Source organism: Arvicanthis niloticus, chromosome 22 (genome assembly GCF_011762505.2).
Source record: "Arvicanthis niloticus isolate mArvNil1 chromosome 22, mArvNil1.pat.X, whole genome shotgun sequence".
In the NCBI taxonomy this organism is placed as follows: Eukaryota; Metazoa; Chordata; class Mammalia; order Rodentia; family Muridae; genus Arvicanthis; species Arvicanthis niloticus.
In genome coordinates, this window is record NC_133429.1 from 50,985,718 (window position 1) to 51,006,757 (window position 21,040).

Consider the following 21,040-nt stretch of genomic DNA (forward strand, 5'->3'; position numbering starts at 1 on the left):
TTGTTACTCTACAAAGTTTATTTTATTCAATGTAATGATTTATGCAAATGGGTATGTAATAAGCAATAACATATACCCACCCATAGAGGTACTTTTACAAAGGTATTAGAGGAAGTTAGTTATTGCAAAGTGCAGCCTATCATGTGAAAGTAGAATGTAAGTAGAACGGAGTTACAGGGTTCTTTAGAAAAACATCCTGTATATGAAATAACTGCTGGCATGGAAAACAATCATAAAAATAGATGAACTAGAGTTTCATTTTTAAATGTATGGTTTATAACTGCATTTCTCTCCTCCTTTCCCTTCTTCCAAGGATATACCTGTCCTTGCTCTCTTTCAAATTCACATTTTTTTAAAAAAAATTAATGGTTGATATATTTGTATGTTTTTTGTAACCTCAGCATGATTATGTTCTCGTGAAAAATTTTTTTTCTTGAAATTTCACAAAAAGTTATCCATCTGTTTTAAGCTTTGTGTTTTGAAAACTATTTTAAACTTTGTGTTTTGAAAAGCGTAAAGTCTTTTGTAATACGTCCCAGAAGACTTCTTTGACTTGCTGGTTTCTTAGTGTATAAATGAAGGGGTTCAGGAGAGGGGCTATTGAAGTATACAGCAAAGCTACACCTTTAGACACAGTCACTCTCTCCCTTGCAGATGGTTTAATATACATGAAGATGCAACTTCCATACGTTATGGAGACAACAATCATGTGGGAAGTGCAGGTGGAGAAGGCCTTGGTTCTTTGCTGTGCAGAAGGGAAATTCATAATAGTTTTAATGATGAAAGAGTAAGAGAGACTCACTAGTACCAGTGTGACTACAAGAGTCACCACTGCTAAGACAAAAGACATCATTTCTAGGACATGAGTGTCTGTGCAGGAGATCTGTAAAATAGGAGAAGTTTCACACATAAAATGATCAATTATCCTGGAATCACAGAAATCCAGCTTCAGACCCATGGCCAATGGGGGAAAAATGATCAAGAACCCAGTCACCCAGGAGCTGAGGACGAGTTGGTAGCAAACTTTGCTGTTCATAATGATAGGGTAGTGTAGTGGTCTGCAGATGGCAACATATCGGTCATAGGACATGGCAGCCAGGAGATAAAATTCTGTGACTCCCAGCAAAAGAATGAAAAACAACTGAGATGCACAATTATTATAGGAAATAGTTTTGTCTCCAGTCACAATGGTTGTCAAGAATCTGGGAATGCACACTGTTGTGAACATGATTTCCAAAAAGGAGAAATTACGAAGAAAGAAATACATCGGAGTTTTGAGGCGAGGGTCCAGCAGGGTGAGGAGCACAATGATTAAGTTTCCCACCAGGCTCATCATGTAATTGAGAAAGAGAAACAGGAAAACCACAATTTGCAATTGTGGGTCATCTGTCAATCCTAAAAGAATGAAGTCAAGGTCCATTGACTGATTTTTCATCTTCATCTGTGAGCCTTAGCAAAGAAACATAGGAAACTAAAAGCAAAATATTTTATGTGCATTAGAATTGTTCCATTTTGTTATTTACACCCTAATGCTGTCCCCTTCTGATCCCCTGAAATTTAGGCTAGAAAACATTTGAAAATTAATTTTATGTTATTATTCACCCCTTTGGGGAAAATGTAAAATCAGTTTTTAAATGTTTTATAGGCTGAAATTTCAAATGACACATAATTATATACCATAGGTTAATTATAAACTTGTCCTAGTCTGGTTTTTCTCAACATTCTTCCTATAATTTGCCCCTCTCCCATCCCCCCAAGCCCCTAGAATCCTATTTTTCATTAATTTGTAAATGCAAATGAACACATTCACTATCAAATGGCCTCTACAATCACACAGGCCAGAAGCTTCTGATCCCCCTTCTTGAGACTCTGAAGTAGTCTGGACTACTGTGCTCCTGGTTCTTGTTTATTGTGGACTTGAAAACAATTTTTTTTTTTTGAAATTGAGTTTAATTATAGTATTTCCTCCTTCCCTTTCCCCTCTTTCAACTTTACCAACTCCTTTCTTTTGTTCTCTTTCAGATTTACATCCTTTTCCCCCTGAAATACATTCTAAGTACAACCTGCTCAGTCTGTACCGTGCTACTTGTGTATGGTTTCAGGGCTGACAGTGGAATAGCCAGTTGGTGCTCTCTTCCCTTTAAAGGAGTTTACCAGTGTGTCTTCTTTCTTATGTTTATTCCTTTTTCATTTATCTTATTAATATTCTTTTCCTTTTTATATGCTGTTTTATAAACCAATTTGGGGAGAAAACCAATGATGTACAAACAGAATAGAGTTTTAGAAAAATCAGTATTAGTGAATATTTTTAAGATTGACATGTTAAGATGTTCAGGCTTTAGTTACTAAGTACTTACATGCTTTCTTCAAGTGAACATATTTACCACTTTTCTGTTATCCATAGTGCTCATACTTGAGAAGATGGCTAGATATTAGTCATTTCTGAATAATGTAGGTTTAGCAGACTTAGAATTATGGTATCACAAAATCACAAGAATTTCTTATTATAGCATTTTCATACCACTTTATAAAAACAGTTAAGGAGAAACAAAGGTAGATGTAATAGTATAAATATAATAAAACATTAGTTAAAATACAACCTCAAAATATCTACCACTTAGAACATTTTATAAAATAAAAATTCAGTTTTCCAAACACAATTTCCTTAATTGGACTTACTGTGCATTTGCCTTAGTTTCATATTATAAAGTTAGTGTAAAATTAGCATGGACATTTTACATTATAAAGTTTCATTATAAAGTTGATTTAAAATCAAAATGGATTCACGTTTTTGTATTAATTAACCATTCTGCTTTGTTAGAGATAATTTCAATTGTTTGAGTGATCATTTTTTTTACTATTTAGTAGAAATAGTCATTACTAATGTTTTTGTAAAAAAAAAACACAATACATAGTATACTTCAATAATTTCCACATTCCTTCAAATTCACATTTACTGTGGAATCTTGAGATTATGATGATAATTTTAACATGTGCCATCGGATAGGCTGAATTTTGTAAAATTTAGTTCTTAGCACTGAGATTGCTGACACTACAATCCTCCAATTAGAAGTCATTCTTAAAGATGAAGTAAAAATCAGAATTAATAAGAATATTAACTCATTGCTGAAATATGCACAAGTCTTAGATCAAAGAGATGCCTCATAGCCAGGCATACACTTATAAATGCTCTAGTTCCGCTGCTTCTCACTCCAGGGGGAGCCTACAGAAATTGTGGCAGCAGACTCTTCTCTGGGGATCACTGTTAAAAATTACTCATTACTTGTAATAAAAGTTACCATGGTGTGTATCAAAGCTTTAGAAAAAGCATCCCAGAGGAGTGTCATAAATGACTTAGAAAAGTCAGTAAAATGTTTATTAGAAGCATCAGCAGTTTATTTATTGTAGTTGCTATGTATTTTCAAAATTATCACCCTGTTGGGTTTTATGGTTTATAAAAACACATTCTATGCTTCTATAGACTACCTTTTAATTCTTTGAGGTTTTGTTTAGTTTTGTTTCATTTTTTACTTTGGTATAATCTTATTTCTGTTTTTGTTCCTGTATCATATTTTTCAAATCATCATTAAGAACAATGTCATTGAGACTAGAAAGATGGCTCTATGATTAAGCATACTGGCTGTTCTTCCAGAGGACTTGGAATTGAATCTTAACACCCATATAATATCACAATAATATGTAACTCGCCTCCCAAGAAGCACAATACCTTCTTCTGGTCTCTACAAGTACTATATACATGTAGTCTAGAGACATACATGTAAGGAAAATACCCATACATGGAAAATAAAAGAAAAATTTTAAATAAAAAAAGACCAATGTCAAATTGACCTCCAAGTTTTTTCCCAAGACTTTAAAAATATCAGGTATTATAATTATATGATTCACTTAAAGTTGATTTTTTTGTTGTGGTTTAAACCAAGTATATATTAACTTTTTTCTTTCTGTATATCCACCCTTTTCAACACCAAGGTTAGCAGAAGGAATAATCAATGTGCAAAAACATAAATATTCAGAAAGTAGTGTGATAGATGCATTACATTAATTTAACAAACCAATAGCAATTATTTCTCCACTGGTGCTTATGACTCCATCCACCATGAGATTTTGTCTATGCCAATATTGCTATAGCTAGTATACCTTTCTCGGAATCTCTACAATATAGCATACAGGGTCAATAGCTGACTAGATATGTGGGTTATGATTCTTCCTAACAGCTTGCACAGTTCCTTCCATCATTATGAAAAATGTCCAACATGGGAGGAAATATTTCTGGGCCACGTCATCTTAATTTCTTTACTTTCTGAAATCAAACTGTGCTTTGTCTTGAGCAATAGATCTTACAATTTAGTTCTAACATGCAACCAACAAAAATGACACTAGTCTTTATCATGTCAGGGATGCTCAAGGGACCTTTTTGCCAATGACTTACAGGGGACAAGATACTTCTAACACTGGGGTGCTCATTTAACCAAGATGTGGCTTTCTCTACTCTCTTAAAGAACACCTTTGCTCATTCCTTAAATGATGTTTTAACATTTACAGACACTGGCTGTCATAAAATTTCCTAAAACACCCTCGTGTGCATCATCTGTCTTATGCAGCTGTGCATTATCCATGCCTTAAACAACTGTCCTACTGTGTATCATCTGCGCCTTACACAACTGTCCTAGTGTGCATCATCTGTGCCTTACACAGTTGCCCTACTGTGTATCATCTTTGCCTGCTATATCGTCCTAGTGTTCATCATCTGTGTCTTACACAGCTGTAATCCATATTGCTGTAAACACGACATGTTTGAGTCATAAAATGTAAAGAAGTCAAATTTATTCTCACCTGTAAGCTTCATACCCATTGGATAACTTTCAGTACTGTTCTAGTCACACTACTGGAGGGCAAATTAATTACCAGTCCTACCTAGCCATAAACCTCGTGAGCTATAACAATTGCTGCCTTGGCAAGACATGTTCATTTATGCTACAGTATCATAAATGTCATGGAAATAATCAAACTCTTTCTGACTGGATTTAAATCTTGCTCCACAAGTTGAAAACTATACCTGGTACCACTTTCATTGTCAAGAATCTATAGTTAGGTCTCGGGGAAGAACTGACAACTATGGTTCTGGTAAATGAACATAGCAAGCAAATTTACTCCTAGTGAGATTATAATAAGTATAGACTCGTGACTTGATAATTATCATCAAAGAAATTTCATTTTACAAGAGATAGTGAGAAACACAGAGACCCACACTGGTCAAGGTGCAGATAATAGGAGACTGCCAAATGTTTATTCTTAAACAGACAATCTGTATGACATACTATCCTTCCAAGGCTCAGAGATCATTGTGAAAGACAGGGAGGAAAGATTGTAAGAGCCAGAGGCATTGGCTGACTACAAGGAAATAATATAAAGATATGGCTCCTGGTGTATTGGTCACCCTAGAGAGAAGGCCATACAACTAAGCACATGTTCAGTACAAAAATAAAAAAGAGGACACAAAGATGTGGCGTGTGTGTATGTGAATGTGCATGTGTGTGTGTGTGTATGTATATGTGTATGTGTGTGTATGTGTGCGTGTGTGTATGTGTGTATGTATACGTATGTGCATGTTTGTATATGTATGTGTATATGTGTGTGTGCATATGTGTGCATGTGTATATGTGTGTATATGTGAGTGCATGTGTGTATGCATTTATGCATATGTGTGCGTGTGTGTATGCATGTGTGTGTGTAAGAAGGAATGAATCTGGGAGGAGTCAGAAAGGAGTGAATATAATCAAAACACATGGCGTGTAATCCTCAAAGAACTAATAAGAATGAAAAAAAAATGCAACTAAAAACACATTAAATTACATAATAGCTGTTGAGTGTTTCCATAGCACCTACAATTGTTTAATGACATGGTACCGGTACATTTGAAACATAGTGGTTGAGAAGTACAGAATAAGAGAAGGGGTGAAAATATAAATTTGATTTGTGGGTACTGTTTTTGGGGAACACACCACGTTGTTTTCCAAACAGTGAATCACCCATACTAAAAACACAGGAGCTGCAGGGAACTGGGACATCAGTGGCTGAATATTGCAGGAAGCTTGAATGTGCTCTTCTCAGTCTTAGGTTCCTCTGCCTGCAGGCATGTTTAATACTTTTATCTAGCTTTTCTTTTTTTTTCTTCCTTTATCTGATGTAAAAATTTCTTAGGTCTGATGCTAGAAAGAACTATAAAGGATATATAACTATATATTCTTTTTATATAACAGATCAATTTCAAATCAGGATGGTGATAGTGGATAAAAACATCCTGGTTTTGACTCCAATGTCCCTCTAAAATCTCTATTACAAAAAGAAGTTGCAAAATTGATTTCCCTAATGTTGGGAGCCGACTTTAGCAGAAAGCGGCTAGATCAACTTTGCAGCCAACTGGAACCATATACCCTGATGAGAGACTTGTTTTTCAGAAGGCTACAACAGCTGAAGCACACTCTGATAAATATATTGTTTATCCCACATAGCTTGTTTTGCTGTTTAGTGACCCCAGCTGCATGGTGCACGTGGTAAAATGTTTTCACCTGTATTCCCCTGCTTGTGCTTATAAATACCCCAGATTTCCTTTCAATAAAGGAGACGGGATGAGACTTAAGACCTAACCATATACCCTGTCTTGTCTCCATTCTTCGCGTCTCTTGCCTCTCCATCCCCACTCTCTCTCTTGACCACAGCACTTATCCCCAAAGCGTTGAGGCAGAGTGCGGTCCCCAACATTAGTGGCTCCCAAAGTGTGGGGCCGCCAAGCGTGGAGTGCAGCTCACAACATCCTAAGACAGTTTAAAAGCTGAAAATGATGTAAACATAGTACTTTTATATGAAACAATAAAAAAATTTAAAATTTCTTCTATTGAAAATAGATTTTTTTCATAAACATATTTTTATTATGGTTCCCCCTCCTACAATTTTTCCTAGGTCCTCCCAACCTTGATTTCCATCTAAATTCACTGCCAATACCAAGTGGTCAGCCCTGAAACCATACATACAAATAACATTATATTTCCTTAAAGGCATTGAAAATAATCCAATTAAAGCAGTGTTTTTTTTAGAGGTTCATCTGGGACTGACCAGTCTGCTGTCACACTCTTTATAGTGGCCAACTGGTGGTCATCTCAGGCTCACTCCTCACCTGGTCTGCTCAAGTGACCCCATGTGAGAGTCCTCTCTCTTGGGCTCACTCCCATCTGTAGCTCTCAATCTCAGGTGGGATTCTCCTAGTCTGCAGCTTGCTCCTGGTCCTGGGAGCTTTCAGGGCCTGCCTGGTGGTCATCTCAGGCTAGCCCTCTATCCAAGGCCCCTAGTGCTAGACTGCTAGTTGTCTCAGGCTCCCTTTGTTTTTTAGGGGGTGTTAAGCTATTAATCACTTAGATGTTCCTAGACAAGAACACTGAGTGTAGAAATAGCCTCTCTCCTCTCTGCCACCTACTGATGTACATGTGACACAGTGGCCACACTTACAACACTTATAGGGGCAGACAGAAAATATAAAAAAATTAAAACATATAACTAAGCTCTTAATGTGTGAGGAACACACACATGTAATATATATATAATAAAATTTGTTATATATGTATATATACATATATACATTTATCCATATATCTATCATCTATCTATATCTATCATCTATCTATCTATCTATCTAATCTATCTATCATCTCTCTCTCTCTCTCTCTATATATATATATATATATTAGTAAAAATATAGACAAAGTGTCATATAGGCCATATAGGCCATGTTATAGAGTATTAAAATGGCAAATTTAAAATATAAAGAGAATAGGAATCAAATGGGAACTATAATGACCATTCTCTATGTCCCATTATACTACTGTATATTATTGTATATACACTTATATCTCATAAATATGTTAGTTTGAATTTTAATTTTTAAATTAACATCCTATTTGATGTTTATTTTTAAAATTAGAACACCAGTAATTGATTTCATTGTGGTATTTTCATACATAATTTGCATTTTTATCTTTCTCCCTACTTCTCTCCTAACCAACCCCAACCTCTAACTTTCCTTTCTTACTAGGTCTCTTTTGCTTTTATGTCACATATATTCTTTCATCTTCTGTGTCTTTAAAACATCTTTTTCTCACCTCTTGTGGTACTTTTCTAATTATATGGTGTAGATTCACATTCACAGCTACATATGAATATACACATGCATATATATATGTGCCTTAGACATCTACACATATAATAATTAAAATAGGATATACCTGAGAGCATTTAATTTTTGCTTTTATTCTGAGCCTGAGTTACTTTATTTAACATAATAATAATAATTTCCAGATCAAGTTATTTTCCTACAAATTCTACTATTTAATTCTTTATTTATGGTTAAATACAATTCCATTTTGTGAGTGTACCATACATTTATCTCTTGCTGAACAACAAAGCTGGTTCCGTTTTCTTGGTATTGTGAATTGAGCAAAAATAACATGCATGCTCAGGTATCTCTGTAGTAGTATTTAGAGTTCTTTGTATGTGCCCAGGAATTGTATGGTTGAGTCATGTGCTAGTTTTAATTTTAGTTTTTTTAAGAAACCTCCATATTGATTTCCATATGGATGCAACAACATGTTATACTCTTACCAGATGCAAATAAAGTGTGCTGATATGTAGAAATATTAACATGTTTTCATTTAATTGTTCATCTTCTCTGTGCCCTTGAGATGAACAGATGAATAAAATATAAGATAATACTCTCAACAAAGCATACTTTGCAGAATAGTATACTATTCTGAAAATAGTTCACTCAGATTTCATCAATCGCAAGGTAATTGAGAATAAATTATGTCCATGTGTTTATTAGGAAAATTAAGTTTGGCTGAAGGGAAAGTGTGTTTATTGCATCAGCTAATTGGCTTACAATGTTTATATCTTCCTATATTGCTGTGATTTCCAAACAGGTATGTCACGACTACATGTCATCTCCTGAATTAATCTCTGCTTGCTTCCTTCCTTTCTTCAAGCTATTCTCTCAGGGATTTCACAGAAGGTAAAGTTGTCTTATCTTTATGTCATATTTATTCTTTACCTTCTGCAGAGAACTTAAAAATGTTTCACTGCACACATTTCCCTGGAAATTAAAGAATTACTATGATTCAAGACAGAAGTTTTTTTTTTTTTAATTATCTTTAATCTTTTTTATTTTTTTATACTCCAGTTTTTATCCCCTTCCTGGTTGCCCTCTGACCATTCCTCATCCCATTTCTCCTCCCCCATCTCCAAGAAGATGTTTTCCTCACCACCTCCTTACCCCACTGGGTCTCCCCACTTCCTGGGGTCTCAAGTTTCTTGAGGGTTAGGTGCATCTTCTCTTGCTGAGGCCAGACCAGGCAGTCTTCTACTATATAATTGTCAGGGGCTGTGTAACAGTTAGTGTATGCTGCCTGGTTGGTGGCTCAGTAAGACAGAAGTTTTATTTTTTTAATAATTTTTATTGAATATTTTATTTATTTACAGTACAGATGTTATCCCCTTTCTCCATTTCCCCTCCCTAGAACCCCATATCCTATACCCCCTCTTCGTTTATGCTTTTATACCATTTGATTATATGCATATGTTAAGGTCAGTTCTAGGTTGAGGGTCTAGCAATACAATAGGTGCAAATAGTCAAGAAACAAGCAATACAATAAACACAAATAGATAAAGAAAAAGCAAGGCATTAAACCCAATTACATGAACACTCCCATGATCATTGTTTCTAAAGGCTTATCAGGATGACCAAAGTATCTGAGCCTATTTCCCTATCCTAGCCCAAGGTCATTTTCATGTCTGAAGCCTACTTCCTTGTTCTAGCCTAAAATTTAGATTCCTGTCTGAAATTACTTCTTTGTTCTAGTCTAATATTTAGATTCCTGCCTGAGATTACTTCTTTGTTATCGCCTAAGATTTAGATTCCTACCTGAAATTACTTCTTTGTCCTAGTCTAATGTCATATTCCTGCTTGAAGCCTACTTCCTTGTCCTTGGCTAATGTTATATTCCTGCCAAGCAGCCCATTTTCTTGGCCCATGTCAGCTTCTTGCCAAGCAGCCCCAAAGGCTCTTTACCTCTCTCCCTTTTTTATTTTGTAAGCAAGACTGAGCCTGTCTTAGGTCATTCTGACAAGAATGCCTTCTTTACCTGTCATGGAATATGCATTATCAAAAGCAATGTACTTCAAGACAGAAGGTTTTATAATGCAGTTCCTAGCCATATTTTTGTTCATATGGAAAGATTAAAAATATTATATAGAGAGGCAGGCATATCTCCATGAGTTCAAGGCTAGTCTGATCTACATAGTGAGTTTGAGCCAGCAAGATGTACATAGTAAGACCGTGCCAATATACATATGTACATATACATATATTCATATATATAAAGCAATTTATTTTACTTCTTTGTGAGACTACTAGAGATCTTTCTTTCAGTTAAGCATGTGCTTAATCTACGTGAGGGAATTTTCTGTAGGATATAGATGCAAGATAAAATTGAATGCCAAAAATAGTCTAAAGAATGTCATAAAATAGACTTCATATTTTGGGAAAATTTAAAATTACATTTTAATGGTTATTATACATTTTAATGTATAGTTATACATTATAAGAAAGAATATTTTGTGTTTTGAATAAACTCATGTGTCTGTTATTTAAAACTTTATTAATGCAAAAGAATTGGAGAATTCCTTTAATTATTAGTTTAACATTAATTCTTAGTAGTTACACATTTAATATATTTCAATAATTTCTCAAATAATAGTAACAAGTTGGCTTTTGACTTGTATGTTTGATTATAAATTAATGACAAATATGTATACTGTAAAGAAATACAGTACTGATTATCAAAAACATTATGTGAAAGAGGAGAAACGTCCATTATCATTTTTAATAGTTACCTCTTGCCAAGATGTCCAGTTCCTGTTATAGACAGATAGAAATATCTCATAATGATGGAGAATTTATGCCACAGACATTATGTTGTTTACTGGGTATTAGTAAACAACAGGACAGATAGAAGTAATTAGCTTATCCCTTATAACTTTAATAAAGTAAATCTAACATTTTTTAAAATCTGAATAGTTAGTCTGCTAGTAGGGAAGCAATGCTATATTTTTGCAAAAAAGAAAAAAAAAGCTTCCTCATGAGTTCCCTTTAATTCTCAAAAATATAAGGATGAAAACACAAAGCAAATATTATAAAGTTCATTTTTAATTAAACTATTGTCTTAGGATTTCTATTCCTGCACAAACATCATGACCAAGAAGCAAGTTGGGGAGGATAGGGTTTATTCAGGTTAAATTTTCATATTGCTGTTCATTACCAAAGAAGTCAGGACTGGAACTCAGGCAGGTCAGGAAGTAGGAGCTTATGTAGAAGCCATGGAGGGATATTATTTACTGGCTTGCTTTTCTGTGACTATATTATATAAAAATTGTTTTTGAAAGTAAAACCTAAAAAATAAAATAAAATAAAAGTAAAAAGAGTGTGAGAAATAGTCTTCCCCAGGGAAGAGCATGCCAATTATCTATCCAGAACCAAACGGTCATGAAAGGTATAGAAAACTTATGAAAAATACTAGTTCCACCAAGAAAGCAGAGCTAAATGTGAGATTTTAGGTCTTCATTGCCTGGGGCGGCTACATTCTACATTCCAGGAGGGGTACATTATTCCTGAGTCAGAGGATACTTGCTGGATTAACATTCAGGAGAGGAAGGGAGAGGCTGATTAACATTCCTCAGACCTCAGGGAAGAGAACCCACCTGGGGGTGGGGAAGGACAAGGTTACATTCTTGTGAAAGATGAGTGTATAAGATGTTTCCCCATAACTTGGGTTGGGACTTTTTGGGACTTTCTACTGTTTTTATGTTATGTTTCCTTAGTTACCCCCTCACTCCCCTTGGTTTGTGGTTTTTCTCTATATAAGATCTCCTCTCACCAGGCTGAATGGTCAATTCCTCTGCTCCTGTGTGGGTTATGAATTGACCATCAGCCGGTTGATCCCAAAATATATCTCTTGCTGATTGCATCTAGATTGGTGTCTTGTGAATTATTGAGTGGCCGTGATATCCTGAGACTTGAGTAAGGGGCTCCTCTCTTGGGAATCTTTCAGTCATCTTTGAAGACATACATACTAGTAGCATTATGTAGACTGAACAGGTTGTATTTATGTATTTAGGAATGTATTCATATATATTCTTATACATATATAACAACTAATGAAAAACGAGGCCATAAATTTGAAAGAGAGCAAGCAGGGGTATATGGTTGGTTTTGGAGGGAGGAAAGTACAGGGGGCAAATCATATAATTATATTATGATCTCAAAAACTAAAAGAAATAATGTAAAAATCAAATAAAAAGCAAGCAGAAAACCTCCCAATCAAAATTCCTACTCATGTTCTATTTAATATTTTGGAAAGCATTTGCCAAAGTCTTGAACAATATTGTTGGACCTTAAGAACAATCTAACTTTGGCATTAACAGTGTAATTATAGTCTTCCCAAGGAGGAAGGACCTACTATTTTGACACATAAATTATAACATTAATTCATTGTCATTGAGCAATTGAATGATCAGAGAAAGAAGCATAAAGTATAAGGAGTTTTAATGTAGTCAAAAACTTAAAGGTAGGGAGATTTTTAAACTGCATGAAAAAAATCAGCATTTTTTTTTCTGAGTAATCTTTCTCTGCTTCACTGGATGATGTCCCCAAGCTTCTTTCTCTTGTTTTGATACTAATGCTATTATGGTTGATATTCCCTTGTGTTTTGTGTACATTCCCTTGCTGGCAATTTTGATTCAGTGAATTGGTCTCTTGAGCCAATTGCAGAGAGAATGGATAAAACTTTAAGTATTCATCGTGACATGAGATAATGAATAGATCATGATTATTTTAAAACATCTCCTGAAATGTTTTCTTTCTTCACCTTCACTCTTTCTTATCTCTCAGCAATCAAAGGAATAAACTCACTTTGGATAGCATAAGAAAACATAGATGGAAACATTTACAATGAATCTCAAACTTGTTACCTGGGGGAGGCAGTTTTTAAAGAAATAGCAATGGATGATGCATCTACTCTTCTAGTTGTTCTGAGAAGCCTTATGTAATTACAGGTAAGTTGACTATGAAAAGGGAAGTGCAAGTCTCTAAAAGTTAATCATCAATTCAGAGCTCAACTTTGTCAAATTTAAGATTTGCTCCAACTATATTTTGAAATGTGGCATGACTGCTTATGCTAATTTATATATTTTCTGTTGGTTAAAAGCAAAGATTCATTATCTCCACAATTCTTATTCTGTATTTGATGGGCTTTTAGTGCTGTTTTGAAGAAATATTCTTTAATTGTAGGTAATTTGTTGGTATATGGCATTTGACATTTGTATAAATTAATGAAAATTGCCAAAACCTGAACCTCAGTGCTCCAATTGAGAATAAGAATAAAAGTTTTACAAATGTTTTAGAATGATTAAATGAAATAAAATATACAAACCTTTGATGACTGAAATGAACAAGACCCTTAATAAATTATTACTACTACAAATATGCTGTTTAATGAGAATTCATTCATTTTAAATGAAGTATACATAAGAGAATCTACAGTTTATTGGTATATAACTTAAATAAACTGACATGAATTATTAGTTATTATTTCTTCTAACATTTCTGTGGAAGCTATCCTTATAATTCAATTCTTGTTTCTCTACTAGCATTATTTTCAAAAACAGTTATAGATATTAAAAAGTCAGTTCTTCTAGTTCCATAACAACTCTTATAGGCCTAAGGATGGTATAATGCCAAATTAAGGAATTATTTTATTTTGAAAATATTCCACTCCATGGGAGAACATTGGACTTGAATAAAAATGCTATATATATGAAGTCATTTGTAATTATTTTAACCTTAGTGTCTATTTAAAATATGAGTCCTAATATCAATATTTTACTGCAAGAATGTCACCTAGAGATTGCAATCAATTCTTACCTATTTGATGACAAGGTATTTTTTAGCTAAAGATTTAAAACTTAACATATAATTTGATCAAATATAAACTGAGGCCTGCTAAGCATAATAATACTAAAAACAGTAAAGTAAGTAAAATAATCTTTCAGTTTATTTAAAATTATATGTATGTATGTATGTACTTATGTATGTATAAGTATATATTATAGATTCCGTTATATACAATTCACTTGAAAAAAAATTAAAAATAGAGATTTTGTAACAAGTGCTTATGGACATTGAATAAAGTAAGTAATTGAGGAAACACATTATTATGCAAAGATAAAATCCTAGATAATGCACATGCACATTATAGCATAAAAATAGAGAATGATGTCAACAAGTGATTAAATAAAATTTAACTGGGCAAATTCTCCTTTTTGCCAACATTACATTAAGCACAAAATATATTAAAATAGTGCTGATAATGAAATCTTGTCCTTCTGTGAATACACCAAGACATGTAGGAGTTGTGGGAACTGACAGCACAGTCTAAGTGAAGTATATTGACATGCATGAATACAAGGTTTTATGTATGTGAACAGCAGGTGTTACTGTTAATATCATGGAAATAAAGGAGTAAGAAAAGGTGATTTGGTTTCTATTACACTGAGCTTCAGGTACTCACAATCATGTATATACACATACACACATATACATATGATATATAATTCCCAAATGTTTAACATATATTAACACTTAAAACTAAAAATTGTCCTTCAATATTGACTTGTCTACAGAAGAAACTATATATTTACAAGAAAAGAAATGGAACAAAGGGGGTTAACCTATTTTAAGGCTAGTAAGTGGTTCACAGTCAACATGTTATCCTTAACATGGGTGTATATTAGTTGCAAGGTCATCTCACTTTCTATGAAAAGTAAGACACTCTTTTTAATAGCAACAATTGGATATATTTCTTGGATCAGGGCCACAGGAATATATGCTAAGTCCTTAGTTAGTTCCTATTTGGGGAACCTCTATTCTGTTCTCACAGTAGTTGTACCATGACAACATCACTACTGAAATGTCTTAGAGTACTTTTCTCTCTACAACCCCAAACAGAATACTTTTCATAATATCCTTGCTCACTGAGATGAGAGGTATGGCATTATATTTTTGATATTAAACTGTTTATCAAACTGCCTTGAATGTGGAGTTATTCTCTGTACAAAAAAAAGGTAATTAAAGAATCACTAGTGTTGAAGAGCTTAAAATTTTCCCTACAGGTGGAAACAGCATACTACTTGAACAATATGACAGCCCCTTGTTTGGAGTTTTCATGAATCTTCGATTCTACTTGATTCTTTTTTTTCTTTTGTATTTAGATTTGGCAGAAGGAATTAAAAGTAACTGCAGAATGAGCAACCATACAGAAACCACAGAGTTTATTCTTCTGGGATTGTCAGATGACCCAAAGCTCCAGGTTGTGATCTTCATCTTTCTCTTTATCACCTACACACTCAGCATCACAGTGAACATGACCATCATCACTCTCACCTTGCTGGATTCTCACCTCCAGACCCCCATGTATTTCTTCCTCAGAAATTTCTCTGTTTTAGAAGTATCTTTCACAACTACCACCATACCCAACTTCTTGGGCGCCATTATCTCAGGGGATAAAACCATTTCCTTCAACAACTGCATAGTTCAGTTATTTTTTATTATTCTACTTGGAGAAATTGAATTTTACCTTCTAGCTGCCATGTCCTATGACCGTTATATTGCCATCTGCAAGCCCCTGCATTATCTGACTATCATGAGTCAGAAAGTTTGCACAATGCTAGTCTTCGCTTGTTGGCTGGTTTCTTTTCTAGTCATCTTCCCTGCACTCATGTTGGTCTTACAGCTTGATTATTGTGGGTCCAATATCATCGATCACTATGCTTGTGATTATTTCCCCCTGCTTCAACTTTCCTGTTCAGATACAAGGTTCCTGGAGAGAATGGGATTCTACTGTGCTGTCTTTATCCTAATGTTCACTTTGGCATTAATATTTTTGTCCTATGCATATATCATCAGAACAATTTTGAAGATTCCTTCTGCTAGTCAGAGGTCAAAGGCCTTTTCCACGTGTTCTTCCCACATGATTGTCATCTCTATCTCTTATGGCAGCTGCATTTTTATGTACATTAAACCCTCAGCAGCAGATAGAGCATCATTGACCAAGGGCGTTGCCATACTAAATACCTCAGTAGCCCCCATGTTAAACCCCTTCATTTATAGCCTGAGGAATCAGCAAGTCAGGGAAGCCTTTATGAACATGGCAAGGAAGATGGTACTTTTCACAAGTAAACGAAATGATGTGCCCCATGAACGAGAGGAACATTGAAGGTCAATTAAACAACAAAATAGAAGATGTCAATGGCCTACTTTTATCAATATTGCTTTCCATCCTTGATCATTTGTTTTTTTTTTTTCTGACATTTTATTAAACTAGTCATATAATTTTCACTCATGCAATGAGTAAAGCTCAGAGCAGGTCCAGAAAAATGACATGTAGGAAAAAGAAAAATTTACACTTTCAAAGTTAGAAAACAGAAAAATGAGAAAATTAAACTATGAGAATCTGTGAGCAACTGCAGGAAGAGGGGCTTCTGAGGTGTGTAAAGATGTCTCATTAAGAAGACTGTGATACTTGGTATCTTTTGCTGTAGGAGAAAAAAAACCTTATTGATGTTTCCTAAGCAGGCAAGATTATGGTGGATATTTATATTCTCCACAGTATTCACCTGTAAAGTCTGTGGTGGTACATTGGCTGGGTGACTCTTATCTTACCACCTGTACTCAAAAGTGTCCCCCTTCTTGTTCAGGGTGGTCTCCATCTGACCTCTATAGAGAAAGCCTTTCAAGACTAAACCACACTTATGGACATCCTCAGTTTGCTTTGCTCCTAGTAATAAGTAGCAGTCAAGGACTGGCAGAAGACTTTGCTGTGCATGCAGGAACTCAACATTTTCTAGTCTTTTTTCTAGATAACACTTGCCTTTTTATTTTCCAACTTACATGTGGATGCCAGAGTTCTTTGTGATTTGGTTTCCAGATATTCTAATCCTGGCCAACTGTCAAAATCATACACATCACAGACAAGTTCATTAAAATTACTCCTTTTCAAATCTATTTCATAGATACAACTTTCTATCCACTCTTTATTTATTTTTATATATTCTCAATGTCACTGTTTAATATACTGCATGTATATTTCTTTTTTTCATAGAAAATTCATCTTATGCTAGGTATGACAGCTCACACTTTTAATTCTAATATCAGAGAGTGTGTGATAAGGTTTCCCAACCTTATCACCATACTACAAATTTGAAATGACTCTAGGTTACAGTGGCAACTCTGGGCAACTCTGATCTACAGCATGAAACTCTACATCATATGCGTGCGTGCGCACACACACACACACACACATGCACACATACACACAGAGAGAAAGAGAGAGATTTTTACAATTACAAATTCAAATTTATTTCTGTAGAAATTTTCTACATAAGTTTTCTGTTGCATTAAGGAATAGCAGGAACTTCAATTTTAGTTCATTTCATGTTTGTTGTGCAGCAAACATCTCTAAACTCAGAGATTTTACAATAGAATAGTGTATGGGAAAATAAGTTTGCAAGATTTGGATCATTTTATAGTTCAAGCACTCTATAAAAGCTTCATATATAATCTGAACATAAAGAGGCCCACCTGTTTATAAAGGGACAGTACTGCTTGTGGTAAACTAGGCCCTCCTATATACATTTGTAATCAAGAAAATGCCCACAGAAATATCAGGCTAATTTGATAAAGTTAATTCCTCAGTTGAAATTCTTTTTTTTCCACGTATGTCTGTTTGTGTCAAACAAACAAACAAACAAACAAACAAAAAAACAACAACAACAAAAAAACCTAGCTAACACAGAGGATTTATTATCCTGTTTTGTTTTGCAGTTTTGGCTATTGGTTTGGTTTGGTTTCTTTTCATATAGAGTCCCTCTACAGAGTTCTGGCTGTCCTGGAACTTTCTGTACAGACCAGGCTACCCTCAAAGTCTTAGAGCTCTGCCTGACTCTGTCTTCTAAGTGCTGGGATTAAAGGCCTGGACCACTGTAACTGACATTTTTTGAGACAATATTTCATTTAGCTCAGGTTCACCTTGAATTTACTGAGTAACTGAGATTACAGGTATATGTCACCATTCACAGCAAGATTTCAATGTTAGTTTTATAAGCATTAAAAATGCCATTTAACAGTATTTTTTCATAAATACTGAAAGAACTCTGATAGTGCCTTTATAACTATTGAGGAAAAGGATATACTCTTCATAAGTTTCACATGATTTACTATCTTCCATAAGATATTTACTAATCATCACATACTATGGCTAACATTATATATACGTATACATATATACATATACATATATTACATGTAATAATATTATATGTAATATATATGGCAGTTTCTTTGTTCAGGGTTCCTGTGCTAGGAGTCATGTGACTTATCTCAGCGCTTACTCACTTTCCTTCTTTCTTTCTTTCTTCTTTTTTTTTTTTTTTAAATACAACTTTTACTCTCAGGTGAAATAGACTTAAATTTCTAGTGAATTCATGCCAGACCTTAGGCACCACTTTGTTGAAGTAGTTAATTAAATATGGTGGCACCCAATCTGGCTTGTTCTTAATCTGCTGCCATCTTCTTGACTAGGCTAGGCCTGAGGCCATGTGCTGCCAGCTCAGGCAGCCAGAGACATCAGCCCTGCCCCCTCAAGACACCAGCTAGCTTGGGAGATGGCTCTGCCAATCTTTCATGCTGTCTCTACAAGGCTGGGCTGAGCCCAGACCATTCCAACATCTACGTGGTACTTGGTAAAAATGAGACTCTAATGCTTAAGATTAACCAAAGCTTTATATGTTTGATAATGCTCAATTAACAAGATGCTCACACAATTAAAGGTGTTTCCCAATTAACTAACCTAAATATAAGTTGTTATTCAGGATTGCTCTCAATACATGAGTGGTCATCCATGGCTCCTACATCTCACTCTCCGGGTTCTTCTCTTCCTTTTCATCTTCCTCTCCTTACTCCTCCTACTTTAGCTCCTCCCAACTTGTGGAGATATATGCTGCTACACCATGGGTTACATTTCAAATGTTATCCCCCTTCCCAGTTTCCTCTCCCCAAACACACAATCCCACTCCCCTTGCCCTGCCTCCATGAGAGTCCTCCCCGACCCACTAGCCCACTCCTGCCCACTGTCCTAGCATTCCCATATGCTAAGGCATCAAGCCTTCATGGGACCAAGGGCCTCCCCTCCCCTCCCTTAAAGAAATATAGGAAAATACAATCAAACAGATAGAAGTCTTTAAAGAGCAGACAAATAGATCCATTGAAGACATACAGAAAAATTCAATTAAACAGGTGAAGGAAATAAATAAAACTGTGCAAGACCTGAAAGTGAAAATAAAAACAATAATGAAAACACAAACTAAGGGAGTCCTGGAGATGAAAAATCCAGGGAAGAGAACAGTAATAACAGATTCAAGTATCACTAATAAAACACAAGAGATGCAAGAGAAGTGCAGATGATGCAATAGGAGACATTGATACATCAGTCAAAGAAAATGTTAAATTTAAAAAATTCCTGACATAAAACATCCAGGAAATCTGGAATACCATGGAAAGACATAATCTAAGAATAATGGAAATAGAAGAAGATGAAGAGTCTTAGCTTCAAGGCCCAGAAAATATTCTCAACAAAATCATAGAAGAAAACTTTTCCAGCCCCCCAAAAGAGGTGCCTATAAATGTACAAGAAGCTTATAGAAGACCAGTTAGACTGGACCAAAAATGAAAATCCTTCTGTCACATAATAATCAAAACACAAAATCTGCAGAACAAAGAATGAATATTAAAAGTGGTAAGATAAAAACAGCAGTTAACACACAATGCAGACCTATCAGGATTACACCCAACTTCTCAATAGAGACTCTGAAAGCTAGAAGGGCATGCAAAGATATCTTACAACCTCTAAAAACTCACAGGTTTGATCTTTGACCACTATACCAAACAAAACTCTCAATCACCATAGAGGGAGGAAATGAGATATTTCAAGACAAATCCAAATTCAAACACTATCTATCCACAAATCCAGCATTACAGAAAATACTAGAAGAAAAACTCCAATCCAAGTTGGATAACTACATCCAAGAAAAGAGGAAATAAGTAATTCCATTCCAGTAAATACAAGGGAATCACACACACACTACCACCACCACCACCACCACCACCACCACCACCACCACCACCACCACCATCACGACAACCACCATCAAAATAACAAGAAATAACAATCACTGGTCATTAATATCTCTCAATATTAATGGACCTAATTACCTGATAAAAAACCACAGGCTAATAGAATGGATATGAAAACATGATCCATCACTCTGTTGCATGCAAGGAACAAACCTCAGCAATAAAGATAGATATAATTTCAGAGTAATGGGCTGGACAGAAGTTTCCCAAGCAAAGACCCAAGAAAAAAGTTGCAGTAGCCATCTAACATCTAATAAATATAGACTTTCAACCAAAATCAATCAAAAGAGACAGGGAAGGACACTTCATTCTCATCAAAGGAAAAAGCTACCAAAATATCTCAATTATGAACATTAATACCCAAAACACTCACATTTGCACCCACATTTGCAAAAGATACATTGCTAAGGATTAAATCACACATCAAACCTTACACTTTAATAGTGGGAGACTTTATAATCCCATTCTCACCAATTGACATTTAGGCAAAAACTAAACAGAAAAACTAAACAATGAAATGAACAGACATCATGAATCAATGGACCTAACAGACATCTATAGACTATTTCACACAAACACAAAGGAATATACCTTCTTCACAGCATATCATGGATTCTTTTCCAAAATTGACCATATAATTGGTCACAGGGCAAGCATCAACAGGTACAAGAG

At 34.9% G+C, this 21,040-nt stretch overlaps 2 protein-coding genes and 1 non-coding gene across 3 annotated transcripts; 1 reads left to right on the forward strand and 2 right to left on the reverse strand.

Annotated features, from left to right (window-relative positions):
- LOC143436412 (olfactory receptor 6C6) lies at positions 1-3,140 on the reverse strand. The gene is made up of 2 exons (XM_076920751.1): positions 2,358-3,140; positions 1-1,471 (listed from the first exon to the last, which is right to left on the reverse strand). Exon 2 carries the CDS (start codon positions 1,439-1,441, stop codon positions 491-493), a length of 951 nt encoding a protein of 316 aa, XP_076776866.1. The 5' UTR covers positions 1,442-1,471; positions 2,358-3,140; the 3' UTR covers positions 1-490.
- A 4,270-nt stretch (positions 3,141-7,410) lies between these two features.
- Positions 7,411-7,542, reverse strand: LOC143436539 (small nucleolar RNA SNORA17). Its single transcript, XR_013106502.1, has one exon. It is a non-coding gene; the product is annotated as a small nucleolar RNA SNORA17 (small nucleolar RNA).
- A 7,862-nt stretch (positions 7,543-15,404) lies between these two features.
- Positions 15,405-17,188, forward strand: LOC143435744 (olfactory receptor 6C1-like). The gene has a single exon (XM_076919200.1). The coding sequence runs from the start codon at positions 15,423-15,425 to the stop codon at positions 16,392-16,394; it is 972 nt and encodes a 323-aa protein (XP_076775315.1). The 5' UTR covers positions 15,405-15,422; the 3' UTR covers positions 16,395-17,188.
- The last annotated feature ends 3,852 nt before the right edge of the window (positions 17,189-21,040 follow it).